This window comes from Leptodactylus fuscus, chromosome 3 (assembly GCF_031893055.1).
Source record: "Leptodactylus fuscus isolate aLepFus1 chromosome 3, aLepFus1.hap2, whole genome shotgun sequence".
Lineage (NCBI taxonomy): Eukaryota > Metazoa > Chordata > Amphibia > Anura > Leptodactylidae > Leptodactylus > Leptodactylus fuscus.
The window spans coordinates 165149140-165176741 of record NC_134267.1 but is presented as its reverse complement, the minus strand read 5'-3'; the positions used below and the strand labels follow the sequence as shown (position 1 = coordinate 165176741).

The 27602-nt window shown below is 44.1% G+C and overlaps 2 protein-coding genes across 2 annotated transcripts in view; both read right to left on the bottom strand.

Annotated features, from left to right (window-relative positions):
• The window catches only part of WDR49 (WD repeat domain 49), a 135256-nt gene extending 114622 nt beyond the window's left edge, over positions 1–20634 (bottom strand). Inside the window, exons 1-2 of the mRNA XM_075268714.1 lie at positions 20479–20634; positions 15311–15751 (exon numbers count right to left, since the gene is read on the bottom strand). Coding sequence (XP_075124815.1) covers positions 15311–15751; positions 20479–20631 — 594 coding nt within the window. The 5' untranslated portion in view covers positions 20632–20634. The remainder of the gene's footprint in view (positions 1–15310; positions 15752–20478) is intronic.
• A 3553-nt stretch (positions 20635–24187) lies between these two features.
• Positions 24188–27602, bottom strand: part of PDCD10 (programmed cell death 10) — a 30499-nt gene continuing 27084 nt past the window's right edge. The window contains exon 8 of the mRNA XM_075268718.1: positions 24188–24681. Within this exon, the coding sequence (XP_075124819.1) occupies positions 24600–24681 (82 nt within the window). The 3' untranslated portion in view covers positions 24188–24599. The remainder of the gene's footprint in view (positions 24682–27602) is intronic.

The following is a 27602-nucleotide window of genomic DNA, read 5'->3' as shown; positions in this document are numbered from 1 at the left end:
TGGGAATTCAAAGAATATATTGGGGTTACGTGCACCCACAATTTTTACTACTGGTATACAGTGCCATTGTCTGACTGGGAATTCAAAGAATATATTGGGGTTATAAATACCCTCATTTCTTGCTACTGGTATATAGTGCCATTGTCTGACTGGGAATTCAAAGAATATATTGGGGTTACGTGCACTCACAATTTTTACTACTGGTATACAGTGCCAGTTTCTGACTGGGAATTCAAAGAATATATTGGGGTTACAAATACCCTCATTTCTTGCTACTGCCATATAGTGCCAGTTTCTGACTGGTAATTCAAAGAATATATTGGGGTTACGTGCACCCACAATTTTTACTACTGGTATACAGTGCCATTGTCTGACTGGGAATTCAAAGAATATATTGGGGTTATAAATACCCTCATTCCTTGCTACTGCCATATAGTGCCAGTTTCTGACTGGGAATTCAAAGAATATATTGGGGTTACGTGCACCCACAATTTTTACTACTGGTATACAGTGCCATTGTCTGACTGGGAATTCAAAGAATATATTGGGGTTATAAATACCCTCATTTCTTGCTACTGGTATATAGTGCCATTGTCTGACTGGGAATTCAAAGAATATATTGGGGTTACGTGCACCCACAATTTTTACTACTGGTATACAGTGCCAGTTTCTGACTGGGAATTCAAAGAATATATTGGGGTTACAAATACCCTCATTTCTTGCTACTGCCATATAGTGCCAGTTTCTGACTGGTAATTCAAAGAATATATTGGGGATACGTGCACCCACAATTTTTACTACTGGTATACAGTGCCATTGTCTGACTGGGAATTCAAAGAATATATTGGGGTTATAAATACCCTCATTTCTTGCTACTGCCATATAGTGCCAGTTTCTGACTGGGAATTCAAAGAATATATTGGGGTTATAAATACCCTCATATCTTGCTACTGCCATATAGTGCCAGTTTCTGACTGGGAATTCAAAGAATATATTGGGGTTATAAATACCCTCATTTCTTGCTACTGGTATATAGTGCCATTGTCTGACTGGGAATTCAAAGAATATATTGGGGTTACGTGCACCCACAATTTTTACTACTGGTATACAGTGCCAGTTTCTGACTGGGAATTCAAAGAATATATTGGGGTTACAAATACCCTCATTTCTTGCTACTGCCATATAGTGCCAGTTTCTGACTGGTAATTCAAAGAATATATTGGGGTTATGTGCACCCACAATTTTTACTACTGGTATACAGTGCCATTGTCTGACTGGGAATTCAAAGAATATATTGGGGTTATAAATACCCTCATTTCTTGCTACTGCCATATAGTGCCAGTTTCTGACTGGGAATTCAAAGAATATATTGGGGTTACGTGCACCCACAATTTTTACTACTGGTATACAGTGCCATTGTCTGACTGGGAATTCAAAGAATATATTGGGGTTATAAATACCCTCATTTCTTGCTACTGGTATATAGTGCCATTGTCTGACTGGGAATTCAAAGAATATATTGGGGTTACGTGCACCCACAATTTTTACTACTGGTATACAGTGCCAGTTTCTGACTGGGAATTCAAAGAATATATTGGGGTTACAAATACCCTCATTTCTTGCTACTGCCATATAGTGCCAGTTTCTGACTGGTAATTCAAAGAATATATTGGGGATACGTGCACCCACAATTTTTACTACTGGTATACAGTGCCATTGTCTGACTGGGAATTCAAAGAATATATTGGGGTTATAAATACCCTCATTTCTTGCTACTGCCATATAGTGCCAGTTTCTGACTGGTAATTCAAAGAATATATTGGGGATACGTGCACCCACAATTTTTACTACTGGTATACAGTGCCATTGTCTGACTGGGAATTCAAAGAATATATTGGGGTTATAAATACCCTCATTTCTTGCTACTGCCATATAGTGCCAGTTTCTGACTGGGAATTCAAAGAATATATTGGGGTTACGTGCACCCACAATTTTTACTACTGGTATACAGTGCCATTGTCTGACTGGGAATTCAAAGAATATATTGGGGTTATAAATACCCTCATTTCTTGCTACTGGTATATAGTGCCATTGTCTGACTGGGAATTCAAAGAATATATTGGGGTTACGTGCACCCACAATTTTTACTACTGGTATACAGTGCCATTGTCTGACTGGGAATTCAAAGAATATATTGGGGTTATAAATACCCTCATTTCTTGCTACTGGTATATAGTGCCATTGTCTGACTGGGAATTCAAAGAATATATTGGGGTTACGTGCACCCACAATTTTTACTACTGGTATACAGTGCCAGTTTCTGACTGGGAATTCAAAGAATATATTGGGGTTACAAATACCCTCATTTCTTGCTACTGCCATATAGTGCCAGTTTCTGACTGGTAATTCAAAGAATATATTGGGGTTACGTGCACCCACAATTTTTACTACTGGTATACAGTGCCATTGTCTGACTGGGAATTCAAAGAATATATTGGGGTTATAAATACCCTCATTTCTTGCTACTGCCATATAGTGCCAGTTTCTGACTGGGAATTCAAAGAATATATTGGGGTTACGTGCACCCACAATTTTTACTACTGGTATACAGTGCCATTGTCTGACTGGGAATTCAAAGAATATATTGGGGTTATAAATACCCTCATTTCTTGCTACTGGTATATAGTGCCATTGTCTGACTGGGAATTCAAAGAATATATTGGGGTTACGTGCACTCACAATTTTTACTACTGGTATACAGTGCCAGTTTCTGACTGGGAATTCAAAGAATATATTGGGGTTACAAATACCCTCATTTCTTGCTACTGCCATATAGTGCCAGTTTCTGACTGGTAATTCAAAGAATATATTGGGGTTACGTGCACCCACAATTTTTACTACTGGTATACAGTGCCATTGTCTGACTGGGAATTCAAAGAATATATTGGGGTTATAAATACCCTCATTTCTTGCTACTGCCATATAGTGCCAGTTTCTGACTGGGAATTCAAAGAATATATTGGGGTTACGTGCACCCACAATTTTTACTACTGGTATACAGTGCCATTGTCTGACTGGGAATTCAAAGAATATATTGGGGTTATAAATACCCTCATTTCTTGCTACTGGTATATAGTGCCATTGTCTGACTGGGAATTCAAAGAATATATTGGGGTTACGTGCACCCACAATTTTTACTACTGGTATACAGTGCCAGTTTCTGACTGGGAATTCAAAGAATATATTGGGGTTACAAATACCCTCATTTCTTGCTACTGCCATATAGTGCCAGTTTCTGACTGGTAATTCAAAGAATATATTGGGGTTATGTGCACCCACAATTTTTACTACTGGTATACAGTGCCATTGTCTGACTGGGAATTCAAAGAATATATTGGGGTTATAAATACCCTCATTTCTTGCTACTGCCATATAGTGCCAGTTTCTGACTGGGAATTCAAAGAATATATTGGGGTTACGTGCACCCACAATTTTTACTACTGGTATACAGTGCCATTGTCTGACTGGGAATTCAAAGAATATATTGGGGTTATAAATACCCTCATTTCTTGCTACTGGTATATAGTGCCATTGTCTGACTGGGAATTCAAAGAATATATTGGGGTTACGTGCACCCACAATTTTTACTACTGGTATACAGTGCCAGTTTCTGACTGGGAATTCAAAGAATATATTGGGGTTACAAATACCCTCATTTCTTGCTACTGCCATATAGTGCCAGTTTCTGACTGGTAATTCAAAGAATATATTGGGGATACGTGCACCCACAATTTTTACTACTGGTATACAGTGCCATTGTCTGACTGGGAATTCAAAGAATATATTGGGGTTATAAATACCCTCATTTCTTGCTACTGCCATATAGTGCCAGTTTCTGACTGGGAATTCAAAGAATATATTGGGGTTACGTGCACCCACAATTTTTACTACTGGTATACAGTGCCATTGTCTGACTGGGAATTCAAAGAATATATTGGGGTTATCAATACCCTCATTTCTTGCTACTGGTATATAGTGCCATTGTCTGACTGGGAATTCAAAGAATATATTGGGGTTACGTGCACCCACAATTTTTACTACTGGTATACAGTGCCAGTTTCTGACTGGCAATTCAAAGAATATATTGGGGTTACAAATACCCTCATTTCTTGCTACTGCCATATAGTGCCAGTTTCTGACTGGTAATTCAAAGAATATATTGGGGATACGTGCACCCACAATTTTTACTACTGGTATACAGTGCCATTGTCTGACTGGGAATTCAAAGAATATATTGGGGTTATAAATACCCTCATTTCTTGCTACTGCCATATAGTGCCAGTTTCTGACTGGGAATTCAAAGAATATATTGGGGTTACGTGCACCCACAATTTTTACTACTGGTATACAGTGCCATTGTCTGACTGGGAATTCAAAGAATATATTGGGGTTATAAATACCCTCATTTCTTGCTACTGGTATATAGTGCCATTGTCTGACTGGGAATTCATAGAATATATTGGGGTTATGTGCACCCACAATTTTTACTACTGGTATACAGTGCCAGTTTCTGACTGGGAATTCAAAGAATATATTGGGGTTACAAATACCCTCATTTCTTGCTACTGCCATATAGTGCCAGTTTCTGACTGGTAATTCAAAGAATATATTGGGGATACGTGCACCCACAATTTTTACTACTGGTATACAGTGCCATTGTCTGACTGGGAATTCAAAGAATATATTGGGGTTATAAATACCCTCATTTCTTGCTACTGCCATATAGTGCCAGTTTCTGACTGGGAATTCAAAGAATATATTGGGGTTATAAATACCCTCATTTCTTGCTACTGGTATATAGTGCCATTGTCTGACTGGGAATTCAAAGAATATATTGGGGTTACGTGCACCCACAATTTTTGCTACTGGTATATAGTGCCAATTTCTAACTGGGAATTCAAAATGCGCAAGGCTCCCGGAAAGGGACGTGGACGAGGCCGTGGGCGAGGTCGGGGGAATGGTTCTGGGGAGCAAGGTAGCAGTGAAGCCACAGGGCGTCCCGTGCCTACTCCTGTGGGGCAGCAAGCATTGCGCCACTCCACAGTGCCAGGGTTGCTTGCCACATTAACTAAACTGTAGGGTACAAACCTTAGTAGGCCCGAGAACCAGGAACAGGTCTTGCAATGGCTGTCAGAGAACGCTTACAGCACATTGTCTAGCAGCCAGTCAGACTCTGCCTCCTCTCCTCCTATTACCCAACAGTCTTGTCCTCCTTCCTCCCAAAATTCCCAAGCTTCACAGAACAATAACCCCAACTGTCCCTGCTCCCCAGAGCTGTTCTCCGCTCCTTTCATTGTCCCTCAACCTGCCTCTCCACGTCACGATTCCACGAACCTAACAGAGGAGCATCTGTGTCCAGATGCTCAAACACTAGAGTCTCCTCCATCTCCGTTCGATTTGGTGGTGGATGACCAGCAACCCACCCTCATCGACGATGATGTGACGCAGTTGCCGTCAGGGCATCCAGTTGACCGGCGCATTGTGCGGGAGGAGGAGATGAGACAGGAGTTGGAAGAGGAAGTGGTGGATGATGAGGACACTGACCCGACCTGGACAGGGGGGATGTCAAGCGGGGAAAGTAGTGTGGATGTTGAGGCAAGTGCAGCACCAAAAAGGGTAGCTAGAGGCAGAGGCAGAGGTCAGCAGCTTAGGCGAAGCCAGGCCACACCCGGAATCTCCCAAGATGTTCCAGTTCGTACCCAGCCCCGAAAAACTCCCACCTCGAGGGCACGTTTCTCGAAGGTGTGGAGTTTTTTCAAGGAATGCGCCGAGGACAGATATAGTGTTGTCTGCACAATTTGCCTCTCAAAATTGATTAGGGGCTCTGAGAAGAGCAACCTGTCCACCACTTCAATGCGCCGTCATTTGGAATCCAAGCACTGGAATCAGTGGCAGGCAGCAACGGCAGGACAAAGGCCGCCTGCCGTTCACGCCACTGCCACTGCCTCTGCCACTGCCTCTGCCTCTGCCACTGCCACTGCTGACTGTGCTGGCGATGCACTCCAGAGGACGAGCCAGGACACCACTTCATCTGCCTCCGCCACTTTGTTGACTTCTCCCTCATCCTCCCCTGTTCCTGTCTTATCTCCTTCTCCTGCACCATCAAAGGCACCATCAGGCGCTTCTTTACAACAACCCACCATCTCTCAGACATTGGAGCGGCGGCAGAAATACACTGCTAACCACCCACACGCGCAAGCCTTGAACGCCAACATCGCTAAACTGCTGGCCCAGGAGATGTTGGCGTTCCGGCTTGTTGAAACTCCCGCCTTCCTAGACCTGATGGCAACTGCGGCACCTCGCTATGCCGTCCCTAGCCGTCACTACTTCTCCCGGTGTGCCGTCCCCGCCTTGCACCAGCACGTGTCACTCAACATCAGGCGGGCCCTTAGTTCCGCGCTTTGCACAAAGGTCCACTTGACCACCGACGCGTGGACAAGTGCATGCGGACAGGGACGCTACATTTCACTGACGGCACACTGGGTGAATGTAGTTGAGGCTGGGACTGCTTCCCAAACTGGCCTGGTGTACCTCGTCTCCCCGCCTAACATTCCTGGCAGGGACACGAGAAGAACACCCCCCTCCTCCTCCTCCTCCTCTACCGCCTCCTCCTCCGCCACCGCCTCCTCCTCCGCCACCGCCTCCTCCTCCGCTGTTAGATTGACCCCAGCTACGAGTTGGAAACGTTGCAGCACTGGCGTTGGTAGACGTCAGCAGGCTGTGCTGAAGCTGATCAGCTTGGGGGACAGACAGCACACTGCCTCCGAGGTGAGGGATGCCCTCCTCGATGAGACGGCAATATGGTTTGAGCCGCTGCACCTGGGCCCAGGCATGGTCGTTTGTGATAACGGCCGGAACCTGGTAGCAGCTCTGGAGCTTGCCGGACTCCAACATGTTCCATGCCTGGCCCACGTCTTCAACCTAGTGGTGCAACGTTTCCTAAAGAGCTACCCCAATGTTCCAGAGCTACTGGTGAAAGTGCGGCGCATGTGCGCCCACTTTCGCAAGTCGACAGTAGCCGCTGCTAGCTTAAAATCTCTCCAGCAACGCCTGCATGTGCCACAACACCGGCTTTTGTGCGACGTCCCCACACGCTGGAACTCAACGTTTCAGATGTTGAATAGAGTGGTTGAGCAGCAGAGACCTTTGATGGAATACCAGCTACAAAACCCTAGGGTGCCACAAAGTCAGCTGCCTCAGTTTCACATCCATGAGTGGCCATGGATGAGAGACCTTTGTGACATCCTACGGGTCTTTGAGGAGTCCACAAGGAGGGTGAGCTCTGAGGATACGATGGTGAGCCTTACAATCCCGCTCTTGTGTGTTCTGAGAGAATCCCTGATTGACATCAGGGATAACTCAGATCACACAGAGGAGTTAGGGATAGCATCCGATCCGTCACAGCTGGAGAGTAGGTCCACACATCTGTCCGCTTCACTGCGTTTAATGGAGGAGGAGGAGGAGGAAGAAGAGTTGTCCGATGATGTGATGGTGATACAGGAGGCTTCCGGGCAACTTCGAATCGTCCCATTGTTGCAGCGCGGATGGGTAGACATGGAGGATGAGGAGGAAATGGAGATTGAACTTTCCGGTGGGGCCAGAGGAGTCATGCCAACTAACACTGTGGCAGACATGGCTGAGTTCATGTTGGGGTGCTTTACAACCGACAAGCGTATTGTCAAAATCATGGAGGACAACCAGTACTGGATCTTTGCTATCCTTGACCCCCGGTATAAAAACAACATCTCCTCTTTTATTCCGGTAGAGGGGAGGGCCAATCGCATCAATGCTTGCCACAGGCAATTGGTGCAGAATATGATGGAGATGTTTCCAGCATGTGACGTTGGCGGCAGGGAGGGCAGTTCCTCCAGTAGGCAACCAAGTTCTCACCGGTCCACACAAACGAGGGGCACACTGTCTAAGGTCTGGGACACCTTGATGGCACCCCCTCGCCAAAGTGCCGCCACGGAGGGTCCTAGTGTCACCAGGCGTGAGAAGTATAGGCGCATGTTGCGGGAATACCTTTCCGACCACAGCCCTGTCCTCTCCGACCCCTCTGCGCCCTACACGTATTGGGTGTCGAAGTTGGACCTGTGGCTTGAACTTGCCCTATATGCCTTGGAGGTGCTGTCCTGTCCTGCCGCCAGCGTCCTATCTGAGAGGGTGTTCAGTGCAGCCGGTGGCATCATCACTGACAAGCGCACCCGTCTGTCAGCTGAGAGTGCCGACCGGCTCACTTTGATAAAAATGAACCACCACTGGATAGAGCCTTCATTTTTGGGCCCACCTGTGTAAAGCACCCCAACATGAAACTCCATGTCTGTACTCAACCTCTCCAATTCCTCCGCATCCTCATACTCATCCACCATAAGCGTTGCACAATTCTGCTAATACTAGGCTCCCTCCACCCTGATTTCCCCCAACTCTGCTGGTTAGAGGCTCCCTCCACCCTGATTTCCACCAACTCTGCTGGTTAGAGGCTCCCTCCACCCTGCTTTCCCACAACTCTGCTGGTTAGAGGCTCCCTCCACCCTGATTTCCACCAACTCTGCTGGTTAGAGGCTCCCTCCACCCTGCTTTCCGACAACTCTGCTGGTTAGAGGCTCCCTCCACCCTGATTTCCACCAACTCTGCTGGTTAGAGGCTCCCTCCACCATGAATTGGTCCAAACTGGGCTGTTTAGCGGCTCCCTCCACCATGAATTGGTCCAAACTGGGCTGTTTAGAGGCTCCCTCCACCATGAATTGGTCCAAACTGGGGTTTTTAGAGGCTCCCTCCACCATGAATTGGTCCAAACTGGGCTGTTTAGAGGCTCCCTCCACCATGAATTGGTCCAAACTGGGGTTTTTAGAGGCTCCCTCCACCATGAATTGGTCCAAACTGGGCTGGTTAGAGGCTCCCTCCACCATGAATTTGCCCAAACTGGGCTGTTTAGAGGCTCCCTCCACCATGAATTTGCCCAAACTGGCCTGTTTAGAGGCTCTCTCCACCATGAATTGGTCCAAACTGGGCTGGTTAGAGGCTCCCTCCACCATGAATTTGCCCAAACTGGGCTGTTTAGAGGCTCCCTCCACCATGAATTTGCCCAAACTGGCCTGTTTAGAGGCTCACTCCACCATGAATTGGTCCAAACTGGGGGTTTTAGAGGCTCTCTCCACCATAAATTGGTCCAAACTGGGCTGTTTAGAGGCTCCCTCCATCATGAATTGGTCCAAACTGGGGTTTTTAGAGGCTCCCTCCACCATGAATTGGTCCAAACTGGGGTTTTTAGAGGCTCCCTCCACCATGAATTGGTCCAAACTGGGGTTTTTAGAGGCTCCCTCCACCATGAATTTGCCCAAACTGGGCTGTTTAGAGGCTCCCTCCACCATGAATTTGCCCAAACTGGGCTGTTTAGAGGCTCCCTCCACCATGAATTGGTCCAAACTGGGGTTTTTAGAGGCTCCCTCCACCATGAATTGGTCCAAACTGGGCTGTTTAGAGGCTCCCTCCACCATGAATTGGTCCAAACTGGGGTTTTTAGAGGCTCCCTCCACCATGAATTGGTCCAAACTGGGCTGGTTAGAGGCTCCCTCCACCATGAATTTGCCCAAACTGGCCTGTTTAGAGGCTCCCTCCACCATGAATTTGCCCAAACTGGCCTGTTTAGAGGCTCCCTCCACCATGAATTGGTCCAAACTGGGGTTTTTAGAGGCTCTCTCCACCATGAATTGGTCCAAACTGGGCTGTTTAGAGGCTCCCTCCATCATGAATTGGTCCAAACTGGGGTTTTTAGAGGCTCCCTCCACCATGAATTGGTCCAAACTGGGCTGGTTAGAGGCTCCCTCCACCATGAATTTGCCCAAACTGGCCTGTTTAGAGGCTCCCTCCACCATGAATTTGCCCAAACTGGCCTGTTTAGAGGCTCCCTCCACCATGAATTGGTCCAAACTGGGGTTTTTAGAGGCTCTCTCCACCATGAATTGGTCCAAACTGGGCTGTTTAGAGGCTCCCTCCATCATGAATTGGTCCAAACTGGGGTTTTTAGAGGCTCCCTCCACCATGAATTGGTCCAAACTGGGGTTTTTAGAGGCTCCCTCCATCATGAATTGGTCCAAACTGGGGTTTTTAGAGGCTCCCTCCACCATGAATTGGTCCAAACTGGGGTTTTTAGAGGCTCCCTCCACCATGAATTGGTCCAAACTGGGGTTTTTAGAGGCTCCCTCCACCATGAATTTGCCCAAACTGGGCTGTTTAGAGGCTCCCTCCACCATGAATTTGCCCAAACTGGGCTGTTTAGAGGCTCCCTCCACCATGAATTGGTCCAAACTGGGGTTTTTAGAGGCTCCCTCCACCATGAATTGGTCCAAACTGGGGGTTTTTAGAGGCTCCCTCCACCATGAATTTGCCCAAACTGGGTTTTTTAGAGGCTCCCTCCACCATGAATTGGTCCAAACTGGGCTGTTTAGAGGCTCCCTCCACCATGAATTGGTCCAAACTGGGGTTTTTAGAGGCTCCCTCCACCATGAATTGGTCCAAACTGGGGGTTTTTAGAGGCTCCCTCCACCATGAATTTGCCCAAACTGGGCTGTTTAGAGGCTCCCTCCACCATGAATTGGTCCAAACCGGGGTTTTTAGAGGCTCCCTCCACCATGAATTGGTCCAAACTGGGGTTTTTAGAGGCTCCCTCCACCATGAATTGGTCCAAACTGGGCTGTTTAGAGGCTCCCTCCATCATGAATTGGTCCAAACTGGGGTTTTTAGAGGCTCCCTCCACCATGAATTGGTCCAAACTGGGGTTTTTAGAGGCTCCCTCCACCATGAATTGGTCCAAACTGGGGTTTTTAGAGGCTCCCTCCACCATGAATTGGTCCAAACTGGGGTTTTTAGAGGCTCCCTCCACCATGAATTGGTCCAAACTGGGGTTTTAAGAGGCTCCCTCCACCATGAATTGGTCCAAACTGGGGTTTTTAGAGGCTCCCTCCACCATGAATTGGTCCAAACTGGGGTTTTAAGAGGCTCCCTCCACCATGAATTGGTCCAAACTGGGGTTTTTAGAGGCTCCCTCCACCATGAATTGGTCCAAACTGGGCTGTTTAGAGGCTCCCTCCACCATGAATTTGCCCAAACTGGGCTGTTCAGAGGCTCCCTCCATCATGAATTGGTCCAAACTGGGGTTTTTAGAGGCTCCCTCCACCATGAATTGGTCCAAACTGGGGTTTTTAGAGGCTCCCTCCACCATGAATTGGTCCAAACTGGGGTTTTTAGAGGCTCCCTCCACCATGAATTTGCCCAAACTGAGCTGTTTAGAGGCTCCCTCCACCATGAATTGGTCCAAACTGGGGTTTTTAGAGGCTCCCTCCACCATGAATTGGTCCAAACTGGGGTTTTTAGAGGCTCCCTCCACCATGAATTTGCCCAAACTGGGCTGTTTAGAGGCTCCCTCCACCATGAATTTGCCCAAACTGGGCTGTTTAGAGGCTCCCTCCACCATGAATTGGTCCAAACTGGGGTTTTTAGAGGCTCCCTCCACCATGAATTGGTCCAAACTGGGGGGTTTTAGAGGCTCCCTCCACCATGAATTTGCCCACACTGGGCTGGTTAGAGGCTCCCTCCACCATGAATTGGTCCAAACTGGGGTTTTTAGAGGCTCCCTCCACCATGAATTGGTCCAAACTGGGGTTTTTAGAGGCTCCCTCCACCATGAATTTGCCCAAACTCTGCTGGTTAGAGGCTCAATCCACCCTGATTTTCAAAACAAATGTTGGTGCCAACCTCAACTTACTACAAGGGCCAAATTCACTGCTGGTGACAAGCTCTCCTCACTGCAAGTGCCAAATACACATGTTTCAAGGTGTTTTCCTACTGTCAGAGAGGTGGTATTGAGTGTGTAAAGTGTGTAGTTGTTAGGCTGTGATGTTGGGGTAATAGAGGGTCTTTGGTGTGTTAGATGCCCCCAGACATGCTTCCCCTGCTGTCCCAGTGTCATTCCAGAGGTGTTGGCATCATTTCCTGGGGTGTCATAGTGGACTTGGTGACCCTCCAGACACGGATTTGGGTTTCCCCCTTAACGAGTATCTGTTCCCCATAGACTATAATGGGGTTCAAAACCCGTTCGAACACACGAACATTGAGCGGCTGTTCGAATCGAATTTCGAACCTCGAACATTTTAGTGTTCGCTCATCTCTAGTAATGATCCTATCTACTGACACTAGCTGAACAAAAGAGGGTACAACTTAAAAATAGCTACAGACAGCTCATCTAAGCAAGTAACAAAGTGTAGTGATTCTTTTTTGTTCAGTGAATATTAGTAGGTAGGACCATTAAAAGGTTCTCGGGAGCCACAATATACATCCCAAGTCAGTGAATTAACAGCTATGGCAGGTATTTTAGATCCATGTTTAGAATAAAGGAAAGACAGCCTTTTAAATATATAGGTGAAGGAATGCCAATGCTCTTAAACTGGCCATATACATTACATCTGTATGGGATGTCCCAACCCCAATGGCCATACTGCAGATTAGCCCCCATTCATTTCATCAGGACCTAAGCTGCAATAACTCTGCTCAGCCACTACACAGAGAATGGAGCTGTTTGCTTCCTATTTCATTCTCTGTGTATCAACTGATGAGAACAGTTAGGGTATGTTCACACGGCAGAATTTGCATTCCATGTGTGAACACTTCCTTGCGGCTAGCCATTATGGGAAGCCAGTGCAGTGCACCAGCATCCAGTCCCGGCATTCCGCTCCAGATTAGGCCCGAAGAATGGGGCCTAATTGGGAGGGATCCTCACGCTGCGGACGCCAGCACTGGGGGCGTCCCCAATGCTGCGAGAGAAATATTTCCAGCGCCGCCTCCATCTTCTTCAGTAAACAATAGAGGCAAATATAACAAATTATGTGTGGGTAAATGACCATAGCAACAAAGTGAACCAGCCACACAAAATATATGAATAAAAATTAACTTTTATTAAGTGCTCCTAAAAAGGTGTAGCAACATATATACATACAAAATATATAAACAAACATAAAACAAAATCATATAGGGGTAGACAATGCTACAAATACCAACTTGTCAGCCATGGAATGTACACTGGATGGCAACACTAATATCATGGTACAAAGGGCTCAACCATAGCTAAGACTGAAAGTGTCCAATAATAAAGTGTTGTAAATGAAAACAACAAATAATCAGTGTAATAACCCACAGATAGCTATGAGACTGCCCACATAAGATGATCCAAGATTAGCCTCCAACAGTAAAGGGACCCGACGCGCGTTTCACCTGTGCTTGTCAAGCACAGGTGAAACGCGCGTCGGGTCCCTTTACTGTTGGTATGTATGGAGGCTAATCTTGGATCATCTTATGTGGGCAGTCTCATAGCTATCTGTGGGTTATTACACTGATTATTTGTTGTTTTCATTTACAACACTTTATTATTGGACACTTTCAGTCTTAGCTATGGTTGAGCCCTTTGTACCATGATATTAGTGTTGCCATCCAGTGTACATTCCATGGCTGACAAGTTGGTATTTGTAGCATTGTCTACCCCTATATGATTTTGTTTTATGTTTGTTTATATATTTTGTATGTATATATGTTGCTACACCTTTTTAGGAGCACTTAATAAAAGTTAATTTTTATTCATATATTTTGTGTGGCTGGTTCACTTATCTCCATCTTCTTCAGCAACGTCCTCTTCACCTGTCTTCTTCTGGCGCAGGTTTCAGACTTCTAGGCCTTGGGCAGAGCAGATGGCGCATGCCCACAGGCCACAAGAAAATGGCCACTTACACAGTATTGAGGAAGAGGATGAAGAGGTCATTGCTGAAGAAGATGGAGGCGGCGCTGGAGAGAGTTCTCTCGCAGCATTGGGGACCCCCCCAGTGCTGCAAGAGAACTCATTTGCATACAGACAAAAATCGGGATTTCTACAGAACGGCGGTGCGGAGAAGACATCTAAAGGTAGGGGAAGAGTAGCCTTTCTTAAAGGGGTTGTCCCATCACAAGGATCCTATCTATACTGCTAGTTTATGTGGATTTAAGACTTTTCCTAAATGCATTGCTTTATCAAAACTGCTTTGTTTGGCCGCTATCTTAATTTATTCACGTCATTTTTTACACTCCGTTTCTATGGCCCTTGGGATTATCTGCTCATTTGTCAAGTGATGTAACTGCCTGCTCTCAGGGGGAGAGGGAGGGCTGAGATAGGGAGTCCGTTACCTCTGTATGTAATGTAAACTGACTCAAATCCAGGTCTGCTACATCAGCTTCACACTGTGGTAATTCATTTACAACCAATCCCGTGCAAGTGAAACCCCGTCCACCTATGTGTCGAGAGAAGCAGGAAGTGAAGAGAGCACAACAGCCTGCAGGTTAGTGAACAAGCGTCATGGGAATACACCTTTAAGGCTATTCCAATGTGTTACCTAGAAAAAAAATGTGTTTGAAAGATAGGATCCCTTTAAAATAAAATAACTATATACCATATGTTTTTGAATCACTGTAATTGTACCGACCCAACAGAATACAGCTGACATGTCATTTGGGCTGCACAGTGAATGAGGTAAAAACAAAACCCATAAGAATGTCACGCAAATACAGGTTTTCTCTATTTCCACCCCATTCTGAATTTTTTTCCAGTTTCCCAGTATAACATATGAAATATGAAATGGTACCATTATAAAGTGCAGTTTGTCCCCCCAAAATTAAGCCCTCATATGACTATTAACGGAAAAATAAGCTATAGCTTTTGGAAGACAGGGAGGAAAAATGGCTGCGAAGGGAAAGGGTTAAGACTGCTGTGCCCCGAGTGATCTAACATTTATCACCAAGGCTGAGAATAGCTGATAAATGTTGACTGTCGGAAACTGGTTAGTTGGATGATTTATGTCCCATGATGTTGCAGTAGTATTTGGAGCAGAAGTGGTTTGCCGCTCTTTTACAACTTTGAGGACAGGTCACCAGTTGATCCTTGTTTACTGCCTCTATACGCCTTCCAGAACCAATACGAAGGTCTAATAGATATGCTGTTATTTATTTAGATTTATGCATTTCATTACTTAGTGCCATTGCTGCTTTCTTTTCTACATATTCTGGCAATTCCATTTTTTGATTCTGTTCCCATACCTAAGCCGTGCCAGCACAGGGCACACACATCACATTGCGCAGAGTCTGTGTGACAGATAAAATTAATAAGGCCCACAATGTAACCCTCCACCCTTGCCTTATTGATATATGCATTACTTATATTTACATCCATATTTACCTTGTTTACATTGGCCAGGAACACCAAGCTGGTTGCCCATAAATCTTTCAGCTTGACGGTATCTGTGCAGATCCGCAGGCTTCTTTGTAGTTTTAAATTCTCTCCCCAGACTCCCAGTAATCCATCTTTGCTCAAAGTTACGTAGCGGCAAGAACCTTTCAAATAAACTACTTTTTGGATGTTTTCCTTGTGAATTAATGGAAGGCTGCGAATATCCTTCCACTGGGGAATTACTGATGATTTCACTCGTTCATCTTTCTCGTAAAGCTCAAGCAGCATGAAGGATGTTAATTTGTCCCAATCAATGAAACCTTCACGACTCACATCTATCTTATCAAATAAATCCCCGTATTCTTCTTTCACCCCGCGCCTCACGGCTGCATATGTTCTCTCCATGAATTCCTCCTTGCTCATACATTCTGCTGGATGTAGCTCTGGGGACTGGGAGAAGACATATACATAACAACATTCAGAAGATGACAAAGGATGTAGATTAGTGATATTACAATACTCTTATATTAGGAAAATGGTACATCATTGGATTTGACATTTCTGTAGCCATTACTAGAGGTCGAAACTTTAGTTTCGCAAAGTTGGCCAATTTAATGTCAAAATCTGAATATTGATTCTGCCATCTTTCATTAACGGCAAAAGATCTGTTCATCATTGTAGGAACTGCAGAGTTAGCAAATCTATTCACTTATCTACTTATCTCTCTTTTTAATATGTATTGAATGAAAAATCTAAATCTAAAATAGTTTCAGCACTTCTGTGTAATGGGGTCTCCGATGGCCAATTGATCAGTCAGTCAGCAGGGCCGGGGAAGGTTCTTGTGATATCATATCTGTGGGATATAGATAAGTATAATTCTCTATGAAGAAATGGAATGAATTAGGATTTTCTGTTACAGAGCTACAAATCCTATGCTTTCCTGAAAGGTGTTTTCTACCCCCCCTAATGACCTTTCTACAATAAGATCACCATGCTTCTTTTAATGGGGTGGTCAGGTTCCAAAAGGATTTTTCATACCAATGACCTACCCACAGGATATGTGATCTATAGGGTTTAGAAACACAGATTAGTTGCTCTAGCAGCCTCCAGCCTCCAAGCTTTTTTTTAAAAAAAAGTCTTAGTGCTATTAATGGGTTAATAAATGCACCCATATACCTTTAGCCATGTTTTCAGTGATTTGTGGGTGTCTCTGGGGGCTCCTAGTGTCTCCTGCTTTTGTTTACATGCTTCAGCTTCCTGCTATGTAACTTCCTCACTAACGCCTCTCACCTTCCTCCCCCCTCCTTCCCATTCACCCCCTCCCTGTCTCTCTAGCTATCCCGCACTTCCCTATCTACTCAGCCGAACGCCCCACTGTTATTATATACATAGCCTCCACACTTCCTGCAACGGCGGCTCTTCCCCCTGTACTGATTCTGTCTGTAAGCACTCTTCCCAAGCGATGATCCACCTCTACTGTGCATGCGTGGATGTGCAGTAAAGGTGAATTATCGGCAGCAGTTCGTGGAGAAAAGAGTGCACTTTGCAGAATCAGTATAGGAGGAGGAGCCGTCTCGCCGGAAGAAGAGCAGAGGGTAAGTATAATGGGGAAGGAGGGTGGGAGTAGTAGTGACTATCTGTTTCCGAAAATGGGGAAATGGATTGTCACCGGATAATTAGAAAATGTCCCTGGGGCCATCACATTACTGCCCTAGGGATATGGGTAACTATACATTTTTGATCAATTATGTTATTTAGAAAGTAGGAGGGGGAAGGGTGATTAGATTAGTGTAGGGATTTCCAGTTATCCCAGACAACCCCTTTATGTAATAGAAGCAGTGCGGCAGCCTTGTCAACTGTATAGTGGTGGATCCACGGAATTGCAGCACAGGTCCTATCATTTGCGTAGGTGCAGCCTATGCACGCTCCCCATTCACTGCAGCTGCTTCCGGCCCCTGGAAACAGCTGATCTGTGCAGGGTCTGCGTTTTGAAACCCCACAGATAAAATAAGTTAATCCTTTAATAGTACCACCATGGGGAAATTCAGTGTGTTACAGCAGCATAGATAAGTAATATATTTCAAGAGAGAACACATACAACCTCATAGCAGATAGAAAAAATACTAGGATTCATAGCAACTAAAAAGAAAAAGCAAGACTCAATATAATTTAATTCTCTGTGCAAAGTGCTCTACCTTTAGCCTGATGTTGATTATACAGCCTGACCGCAGTTGGAAGGAAGGATCTTCAATAGCTCCTTTTTACACTTGGGGTGAAGCAGTCGGTCACTGCCCAGTACTATCACAGTCTCATACATGGGATGGGAGTTGTTCTCCAGCATGGACCTCACCACAGACAGTATCCTTCTGTCATCCACCACCTGCACTGGGTCCAGGGGGCTCCCCAGGACAGAACTGGCCCTTCTAATCAGCCTGTCAAGTCTATTTCTGTCCCTGGTAGGTATGCTACTCTCCCAGCAGGCCACTCCAAAGAATATGGCTGATGCTACCCTGGAGTTTAAAAAGACCCTAAGAAGTGCCCCCTGTACTCCAAAGGCCCTCAGCTTCCTGAGCAGGTGGATCCTGCTGTGGCCCTTTCTGTGAAGCGCATCCAGGTGATCAGCCCAGTCCAGCTTATTGAGGTCTTGACTATCTCCTTGGTCTTCCCAGCATTAATCCTGAGGTAGTTCGGTTGGCACCATTCCACAAAGTCCCGGTTTAAGTCTCTGTACTCTCTGTCATCTCTGTCTGTGATGAGGCCTACTATTGCAGAGTCATCGGAGTACTTCTGTAAGTAGCAGCTAGATGAGTTGATGAGTTGTACCTAAAGTCAGCAGTGTACAGTGAAGAGAAAAAGGGCAAAAACTGTACGTTGTGATGCCCCTGTACTACAGATCACATACTGATGACCTATTATATAGGCCAGACAACCACTTAAATGCAGGTATGTGCCCAATTATGACATATGGATGTCACAGAGGCTTTGTGCTCTCCTTTTTCCAGAGTAAAGACCTGCCAGGGACAGTGGCTGTAATTTCAGGGAAACCAGAGTGCCAGAGAATACAGCATGTACTCTGCAAGGTTACAGGGCCAACAACATCAAGGGCACACAGATCTCAACAACAGACACCTATGTTTTTCGGCCCGGTTGCTTGGTTCTTACTTATGGTGAAGTCTTTCAACACTTAAAACACCATAAATATAAAATCAACTATATGCACTACATCTGTATATTTTAATTAAGGTGTGCCTCTTAATAAACTTGAGATTTATCACTGCTGCATCTTTAGCATAAGAAATGTGCCCATAAATGTGCCCATGCATTTAAAGCAGCAATGCTAAATATTCAGCCATTGCAGCACATCATCTCTGGATCAGAAAACATGAGCTGGAGGCAGCACTGTGGCTCAGTAGTTAGCACTGCAGCCTTGCAGTGGTAGAGTCCTGGGTTCGAATCCTGCCAAGGACAACACCTGCGAGGCGTTTGTAAGGAGGCTATTCGTCTCTTACCTTTAGGGGGCGTTCACACTACCGTCTGTGTCCGACAGGTAGTGTCCGCTCCTAGTGTCTGTTCAAAATCTTGCACGGACATTAGAAGCGGACACTAGCTGTGTCCGTGACACTTGTCATTTATTTAAATGGCAATCGGGTGCGTTCTTTTGCACTCCGTGCCCTTCCTTCACTATCCACTTGTAAAGATGTCCGACTTTTCAAGTGGACAGAAAAACCCGACATGTAGTGTCCACTCCTAATGTCCGTGCGAGATTTTGAACGGACACTAGGAGCGGACTCTACCTGTCGGACACAGATGGTAGTGTGAACGCCCCCTTAGACGTGGTCTCCGCGGCGCCGCTCCTTAGAAATACCGGTTTTAACCGGTATGCAAATGAGTTCTCCACAGCAATGAGGGCGGGCCCCAGCGCTCAAACAGCGATGGGAACTAGAAGAGCAAGAGCGGCCTCCCAAAAATGGGCGCCAGCTGGCCGCAGTACGCTCCTGTATTTTTGGGAGGCTGCTCTTGCTCTTCTAGTTCAATACAGGAGCGTACTGCGCAGGCGTTGGAGGTTGGACCGAGACGGGAGATAGAAGAGGCGGGGTTGCAGCTGAAGATGGAGGCGTCGCTGGAGGGACGCCCCCATCGCTGTTTGAGCGCTGGGGCCCATCCTCATTGCTGTGGAGAACTCATTTGCATACCAGTTGAAATCGGTATTTCTAAGGAGCGGCACCGCGGAGACCACGTCTAAAGGTAAGAGACAAATAGCCTTTCTTAAGGCTATTCCGACGTGGTAATTAGAAAAAATGTTGGTTTAGTGGTAGAATCCCTTACCATCGGTAGGTCCCTTTGGTAGAACCTACTAAATGAAAAAGTCTGCCAAAAACTAAGTCTGTCTCTGTTCAGGTGTGAGTGTCATATATAATATAAGTGCCAAAATGGTGCCAGTTTCCAGACATCACTACTGTCCTCACTTCATCAATCTGCCTTTTGTCATGTTTAACGAATAACAATCCAACCAGACTGACTATAGACAACTAAGGCTTAAGGGGATATTGTCACTCCTTAGGGAGAGACCACCATATAGGTGTGTGGAGATTTATTAAGCCTTTAGCACTCCACTTCGCAAGGAACCATGGGAAGAATATGCAAATCTGTCTTCCATGATGTAATTAGGAAGTCAGAAGCTGCCTCATTGTTGCAAACCAATAGAGAGCGCTCACTGGAATGTGCAAGCCTGTCTTCCCTGATGTAGTTAGGATGTCAGAATTCCAGTGAAATAGCCCAATAAAGGGAGCAGCCTTTATTGGGTTATTTCACTGGAATTCTGTCATCCTAACTACATCAGGGAAGACAGACTTGCACATTCCAGTGAGCGCCCTCTATTGGTTTGCAACAATGAGGCAGCTTCTGACTTCCTAATTACATCATGGAAGACAGATTTGCATATTCTTCCTATAGACAACTACTTATTCATTGCCCTGCCATCCAAAATGTATGACAAACTTTATTGTGTATGCCCGTTTTCATTAACCATGCGTACCATTCATGGGCAGACAGCTGGGCAGCCAAGATCAGTATTAAAAGTTCATAGCATATGAACAATTTAACGGACTCTGGTGGGCAAGAATTGTAATGAAATAACAGGAACACATCCCATGTTTATCTATTATTTGTTAACTTACCTTAAACAGATTCTGAATTTCGGTAAAATCCTTTATGCTAAGCCTGTTTTCGATTGATTCCCCTAGATGTCTGCCACCTTCTGAACTTTCTTCACTTGGCAGAGCTGGAGAGCTGGGCTGTCTTTCAATAACAGGAGGGTTTTGGCTGTTCATCTTTTTTCTTCCTAATCAAATCCTTTGTGTTTTAGCATTATATGTTCTGCATTATAAGTAGCGGCTACAAATAAAAGCAGCATAAATTACTAAAAAGCTGTAATAGTAAAAACATTGTGGAAGTCAGAGGAGTCTTATTACATACCTCAATACACAGGTGAAGGTAGCGTAGAAGAAGTTACATTTCACAATTGTCTTCAGTCCTTGGATTTCTAGGGTGTGAGACTGTGTAGGAATGTTTTTGTCTTCAATTATAGGCCTCTTGTTACTTAGCAACTCTACACAGAGCTGGACAACACAATGTCCTGGAACCGCACAAACACTGCTGCGTCCACTACTCTTTAGTAAACTAGCTCGCTATACTTTGTCCTATACAAATATACACACACATTTTATATATATATATATATATATATATATATATATATATATATATATATGCACACATATAAATAAGACACAGAACAACCACAAATATATCTAAAAGATTGTGTTACCGTAAAGCGTTGCGAAAAAAGTAAAAAAAAAAAAACAAAACATCCTCACAGAAAGGAAACAGATGCAATAAACTTTTTATTTTATAGGCATCTATATTACATATTTAGAAAGATTTGATGAGCTTTTACTAGAACTGTGATGATCATGATATAGAATGACTGATATACAGTGAAATTCTTTTGATAAGGCATCTGACAATCTTGTATCCAGTACAGAACCGCAATAGAATGGAGAATTTTGAAGCTTTCAATTTTTTTTTTGTAAACTTCACAGCAAAGTATTTTATGGAATGTACAATAAAAAGTCATCAAAACCTGTGTTACGTTCGTGTTTTTATGGATCCACCACACTACAATTATAGCAATTTACATTAGTTAGACAACGCGTGCATCTGTTCTTCCCTGACATGAAAAATGGATCAACCGCGCGCACAACGTGTCCATAAATCAAGAGTCATGTCGATAGGGTCGAGAACATGGATAGCGCACGTTTGTAACATTCATTACGCAGCTTTGTTTAGTGTATGCTAAATACTGATCGACAGTCTCTAGAAGGGTTTTTAGTTTTTTTTACATTATACCATACTTTTGAATGACAAAAAAAGGTTTTTTGTTTTTTTTGTTTGTTTTTTTAAAGATTTACAAATGGTTAATATGGCTAATGATTTGCATCCGATTTAATGTGAAAGGCCCCAACGTCTTATGGAAAACAAGAGTCTGGATCTCACTAGCTGGAGAATTTTGAGTCCTCGGTACCGTACAATGTATAACACATCCCTTCCCTGCCAGTTTTCTGGCACACATCAGTGCCAGAGTAACTGAGCCGCATCTTTAGCATCTGAGATATAGGAGGCCGGAGAACCTTAATAATTCAGGTACACCTCTTACTAGTTGGGGCTTTTATCAAGACTGGCCTAAGAAATGGTGAGGGGGTGTGTATGTGAGAGATAGTCTTGAGGAGCCTTTGATATTCTGAACAAAGTGTAGCTTTGTATGGAATTGGTGCACAATATGGAGCCAGACAGGACAAGCAAGTCTGAATGAGGTCTTGTAGTAGTATATTGCTTGTTAATGTTTTATGATGGGCTTTCTTGCTAAAGAAAGTACCAAATTATTGATTGTCATCCGTCAGTGCTTTGTTAGAATACAAGTCTGCCACTTTGTATCTTCTACCATTGCAGTTAGATGGTAGAAGATACAAAATGGTGTTGTAATAAAATAGGAGCCACAGAGTGATCCATCCAGTTTTCTGGCAAGAGATATAATGAATTTGACAGTTTTGGGTGTCCTCACCACAGCTTCATCCTCACTCTGCCAACTTTCTTACAAACTGGTGAGCAGGGTGCAAAAACATCAAATTGGTACATCATTTGTGCAAATCTGGGATATGTGCCATTTCTATGCCAGTTTTCTGGTATAGAGACGTTAGTAAACCCCCCCCCCATGTCTCTTACAGATTGCCAGTAATCCTGCACTGCTCCTAGACACTAAGGGAACAACCAATCAAATTGGCTTTCATTTTATAATCTGTATTTTGGAGAATGAAATCTGTGCTGTGGTAGGGGGCTATAGGCAGCAAAGGTCTTCTTTAGTCCCTTAATCTCACAATTCTGCCCAATAGTTTGAGCTGTTGCCAAGAACCAGGAGAGTTTTCAGGACTTTGCATTTTCAGTGCTATACATATATTAAAATGGAAACAAAATAGATTTAAAAATGCAAAACTGTGAAACTAACTTTTGGCCACCTTAAAGGGATATGCCAGCAATGCCCAACTCACAGTTTACTAGTGCTACACTCATTTCTATGAGCCTGCTGGTGATAGTCCAACGTTGTACTCAGCTTCTCAATGGCAGTCCCAAAGACAGGAGTGGAGTGGCAGTACAAATGTGCAACCACATCCTTCATACTCAGGACCCTTATAGTTATAATGAGCGAATACTGTTCGGATCAGCCGATCCGAACAGCATGTTCCATAGAAATGAATGGATGCACCTGGTACTTCCGCTTTGATGGCGGCCGGTCCCTTAACCCCCCGCGTGCCGGCTACATCCATTCATTTTTATGCAAGCGTGCTGTTCGAATCGGCTGATCCGAACAGTACTCGCTCATCTCTAGTTGTAACCAGTAGAGGTCCCTTTGGTCAGGATGCCCCCTATCAAGCAGTTGTCCCCTCTCCAGTGAATAGCAGACATTATTGCAGGTTTAACATTAGGCTTTCATTTTCAGTTCCCTGTTCAGTCACAGGAGCAGAAAACCAAAAGTTACACAGAACTGACAGACGACGAACATCAATGGTTCCCAGTCTGCAACTTTTTTTTTTTTTTTTTTTGGGGGGGGGGGGCAAAAACAATGGAATCTGACAGAGACCCTTTGAAATTGATCTCAACTCTTACATTTGTTTCGGTGCAAAATACTGCAATGTTGCGAGTACATTACCGTACACACAATTATCTGACAGGTCTCCTTTGATATCAGCTACGTTACGACGTGTAAGGGTCAGTTCACATGTGCATCTCCCGGGCGGGTTTTGACAGAGAGAGATGCGGCGAGCCGCGTCTCTCTCTGGTCAAAACCCGCCTGCCACGACCATCGCATCCAGCGCACCGCGGTTTCCGCCTGAAGATAGGACATGTCGCTTCTTTTCTCCGCTAGCAGCAGCCCGCCGCTAGCGGAAAAAAGAAGCCCCATTGTAAAGGGGTGGATTTTGAAGCGAAATCCGCTGTCAAAATCCGCCCCTTTGTTCATGAGTGAACGAGCCCTAAGGGTCCGAAGTGGGGTGGTGAGAGGATACCCGCATTTGACCCAGCTAAGAGTGGCCTTAGCTAAAATGGAGCTAAGTTCTGGGCATCAATTCGAAGAACCTAATTGTAGTTACATAAAAGATCCCTATATCTCACTCTTTGGAAATAAAGCAAGAACAATTATGTCATAGGTTTGGTAAGAATTGCTCCAAAAAGAGAACAAGACTCGCTGGGCCGGTACCAGTCCATAGAGCAAACATTTATTCCACACATTCTAGACCAATGGACAAGAAAAAAAGTTTACTAAGCAAAAAAAAATAGAGTTTAACAGTTGTAAACTATTTATTGAATATTTGCCACCAAATATTGTTAAATACATAATCTTGCAGCTCTTCGGTTTCAAGTTAAAATGTCAGAAACAGAACACCAATATTTACAATTCTTATAAGGAATGTTATATAATGACACATTAAGGCGTAAATTCTTTTGGCTTATAATTCTGAAAAGAATGATAATAGCAAAAAGTGATGCAAAATCTTCATTGTGAGATTATGATAAGCTACAATAAATCTTACAAAAATATGGTGTAAGATGGCAATAATCCCATTAAACATCCTGCATTTATGTCCCTCTGGCGGAACTGATAATTTATACAGTCAAAACTTAATTTACATAATAAAAGTAGCTCTGTCCACCACTTAAAATTACAGCTCTCATTCATTTACACGGTTCAGGCCACAGTTTTAAAGGTCTGGAGTATCAAGTTGGTTTGATGAATTAGGCGGTTGGCACTTATAAATACATTTAATGCCCTGAAAAGCAGAAACACAAAGTTAGTCCCATACATAATACATCAGCAAGGAATAGTCGTAATATGAAAGGCATCAAACATATGTAAAGAGCAGCTGTGTGCTGGGGGATGGAAATACAGGTGCAGCTCTGCCACATGGCGGCATACGAAGAAAATAAAGCGCTAAAATCAGAAGAGGGAGAAGAATAGGCGAATATGTAACTGGCAGCAATGTACAGGGACCTTCTTAAAACTATATAACACTAGTTAGGTCAGGGTCTACTTACATTGCATTTGTAAGATATTCCCTGAGTTTTAACTTTGAAGAAAGCCGTTGTATAGCAATAAAGTGACAAAGAGCAACCTATAGGCTCTTATGTTATGTTAAAACGAAAACCCCACAAGGAATATGGTTCTGACCTCTATCATGTGGATAAGGAATGATTAATAGGTATGGAGTATGCCAAACACACACTGAGGAACACAAGGAGAGTTCTGCCTCACTTGACGACATGGACACTCTCTGTGGCATGAAATATCCAAATGTGAACAACATGAACCATATTCTTACATCTGCACCAATGTTAGTCAGAGTGGAAGTCCCTTTCCAATAAGTTCATATGCGGTATAAGTCACAACTTTTTGCATTGGGAAAGGGGGTGGGGTGGTCAGTGGCTCTTGGGTGGTTATAATTACATTCATCTGGTTCACATCTACGTTCGGTCACCTATGGAAGCCCAGGAACATCATAGACTATAATGGGGTCCCTATGTTTTCCGTGTGAAAAACACGGAGAGAAAAGTGCTCCTTGCAGGACTTTTCACTCCGCATGTTTCATGTGGGTAGGGGAACGGAATGGCCGATTGCAGATGTAAGCAGGGCCTCACTTGGGCTGTTAAAGTCTTCTTGCATAGCCCCTTCTGCACAAAGTGCATGCTCACAGCCAATATAACAAGCTGGTTGGCTGATACAGGGTTAATAGGTACGAGTGACAGCTAATATGCTCATTAAGTCCCCAAACATTCTGCATAAAGTTAGTAGCACATCCTTTTTACATGGGAAGATTTGCTGCAGATAAAGATGAATTTTCAGCCAGCACAAAATAAACAGGTAATAAATGGATCAGGAGCTAACAGTTCTGCAAACGTTTGTTTGTCTGGTTAGGAGTTTATGTGAAAGGCCTTCTCATGTTGTTGCCCTATGAAGAACTAGTAGTGTATTGTGGGTGGCAGTTGGGAGCGTAACAGGGGTTGTTTTTTTTTTCTTTAAGTTATATAGTTTAGTGAGACATTTCCCAACACAGGCGGATGCATGTCAGTAGCCCCAATGTGTACAGCCTTATAAAGTCCCAAATAATTAAAGAGGACCTTTCACCATTTTGCCCACAGGCAGTTCTATATACTGCCGGAAAGCTGATAGTGCCCGGCTCTCACAGCACAGTGCGATTGGCTGTGCTGTGAAGTAGGACGTCTCTGACTGACTGTCAGAAACTCCCTTCTGACCATAGAAGAGCTACGGTACCGGACCGTAAGCTCTTCACACTGGGCCCAGATCGGGAAAGCCGACAGTGTGCTGAACTCAGCGCACTGTCGGCTTTCCGGCAGTATATAGAACTGCCTGTGGGCAAAATGGTGAAAGGTCCTCTTTAAACAGATATATACACACACGGTAAAGGGGGGGGGAGCTCTCCTTCCAACGTTCTCCTTTAGGCCTTATGCTCATGACCGTACATTTGATCCATAATTGCGGATCACGTTATTTTCTCTTGGTCCATACATAGCTGTGGATTTGCAGCTGTGTCTGGGATGTAGTGAACAGCCTCAATATATGTATAAATTTTAAATGTATGGGTCACTGAAAATCTGTGCAGTTTTTACTGATCCGTACACTACACAAGTTTTGTATCCTAAGGTGTCAGAAATATAAAAAGGGTGACCTGGCGCCCGTCTGGAGGAAATAATAGATTCCAGTCAGGAGACCTCCAGGCCAATTGCAGCCCTTACCCGGACACTGTCCCACACAGTGGGTGGTGATGCAAAATAGAAAGGATATATAGAAAAACAGGGAAATGATAGAGCGCTATGGCAGCAAAATCCATATTAAACGTAAAAATAAACTATGTGGATGGTTAAGATAAATTGGTTCTGTTTATTGCTCAAAGGACATAACCAAAAGCTTAAAATGTGTTTGGACAACGGGCAGGTGTCTTCTTCAGGCTAATAAAATATACAGTACCAGACAAATACTAGAATTAAAATCAATAACCAAAACATGCTAAAACTTAATTGATAAATAAATACATACATAGATACATACATAGATAAACAAAGCAGTGGTAGTGATCATAATAAAAAGTCACATGGTAGGCATAAAATATCAGGTTATAGGGGTGTTATGCTTGTCTCAGCAAGCTCTAAATAAAGACAATCCCCCCCCCCCCCCAAAAAAAAAAGGCTATGTGGAAATGCGTAGCCGTTTTAAGCTGTTGTTCAAGTCCTTGGAGCAATAAACAGAACCAATTTTTCTTAACCATGCACATTGTTTATTTTTATGTTTATTACGGATTTTGCTGCCATTAGCGCTCTATCATTTCTGGGTTTTTCTATTTGTCTCTTCCAGTTTCTAACCAGTGCAGGTGATACAGGCTGCCATGTAACTTTCCCTGCTGTTATTCACATGCCTAGGGTCAACTAACTAGCCTGACCAATATGTAGAGAAAGCCAGACATTTAGATGTATTCCTCTTGTTGTTCCAGATTTCATAGTTTCCACTGAATGCAGATATGCTTATTCATCTCATAAAACCATCACATCTTTGTATATTGAGGTACATAATCTGTTCTTCAGAAAATACTCCGAAAATAAATAAATAAATATATATATATATATATATATATATATATATATATATATTTATATTTAGCAGCTGTGTACAGCTAATAAA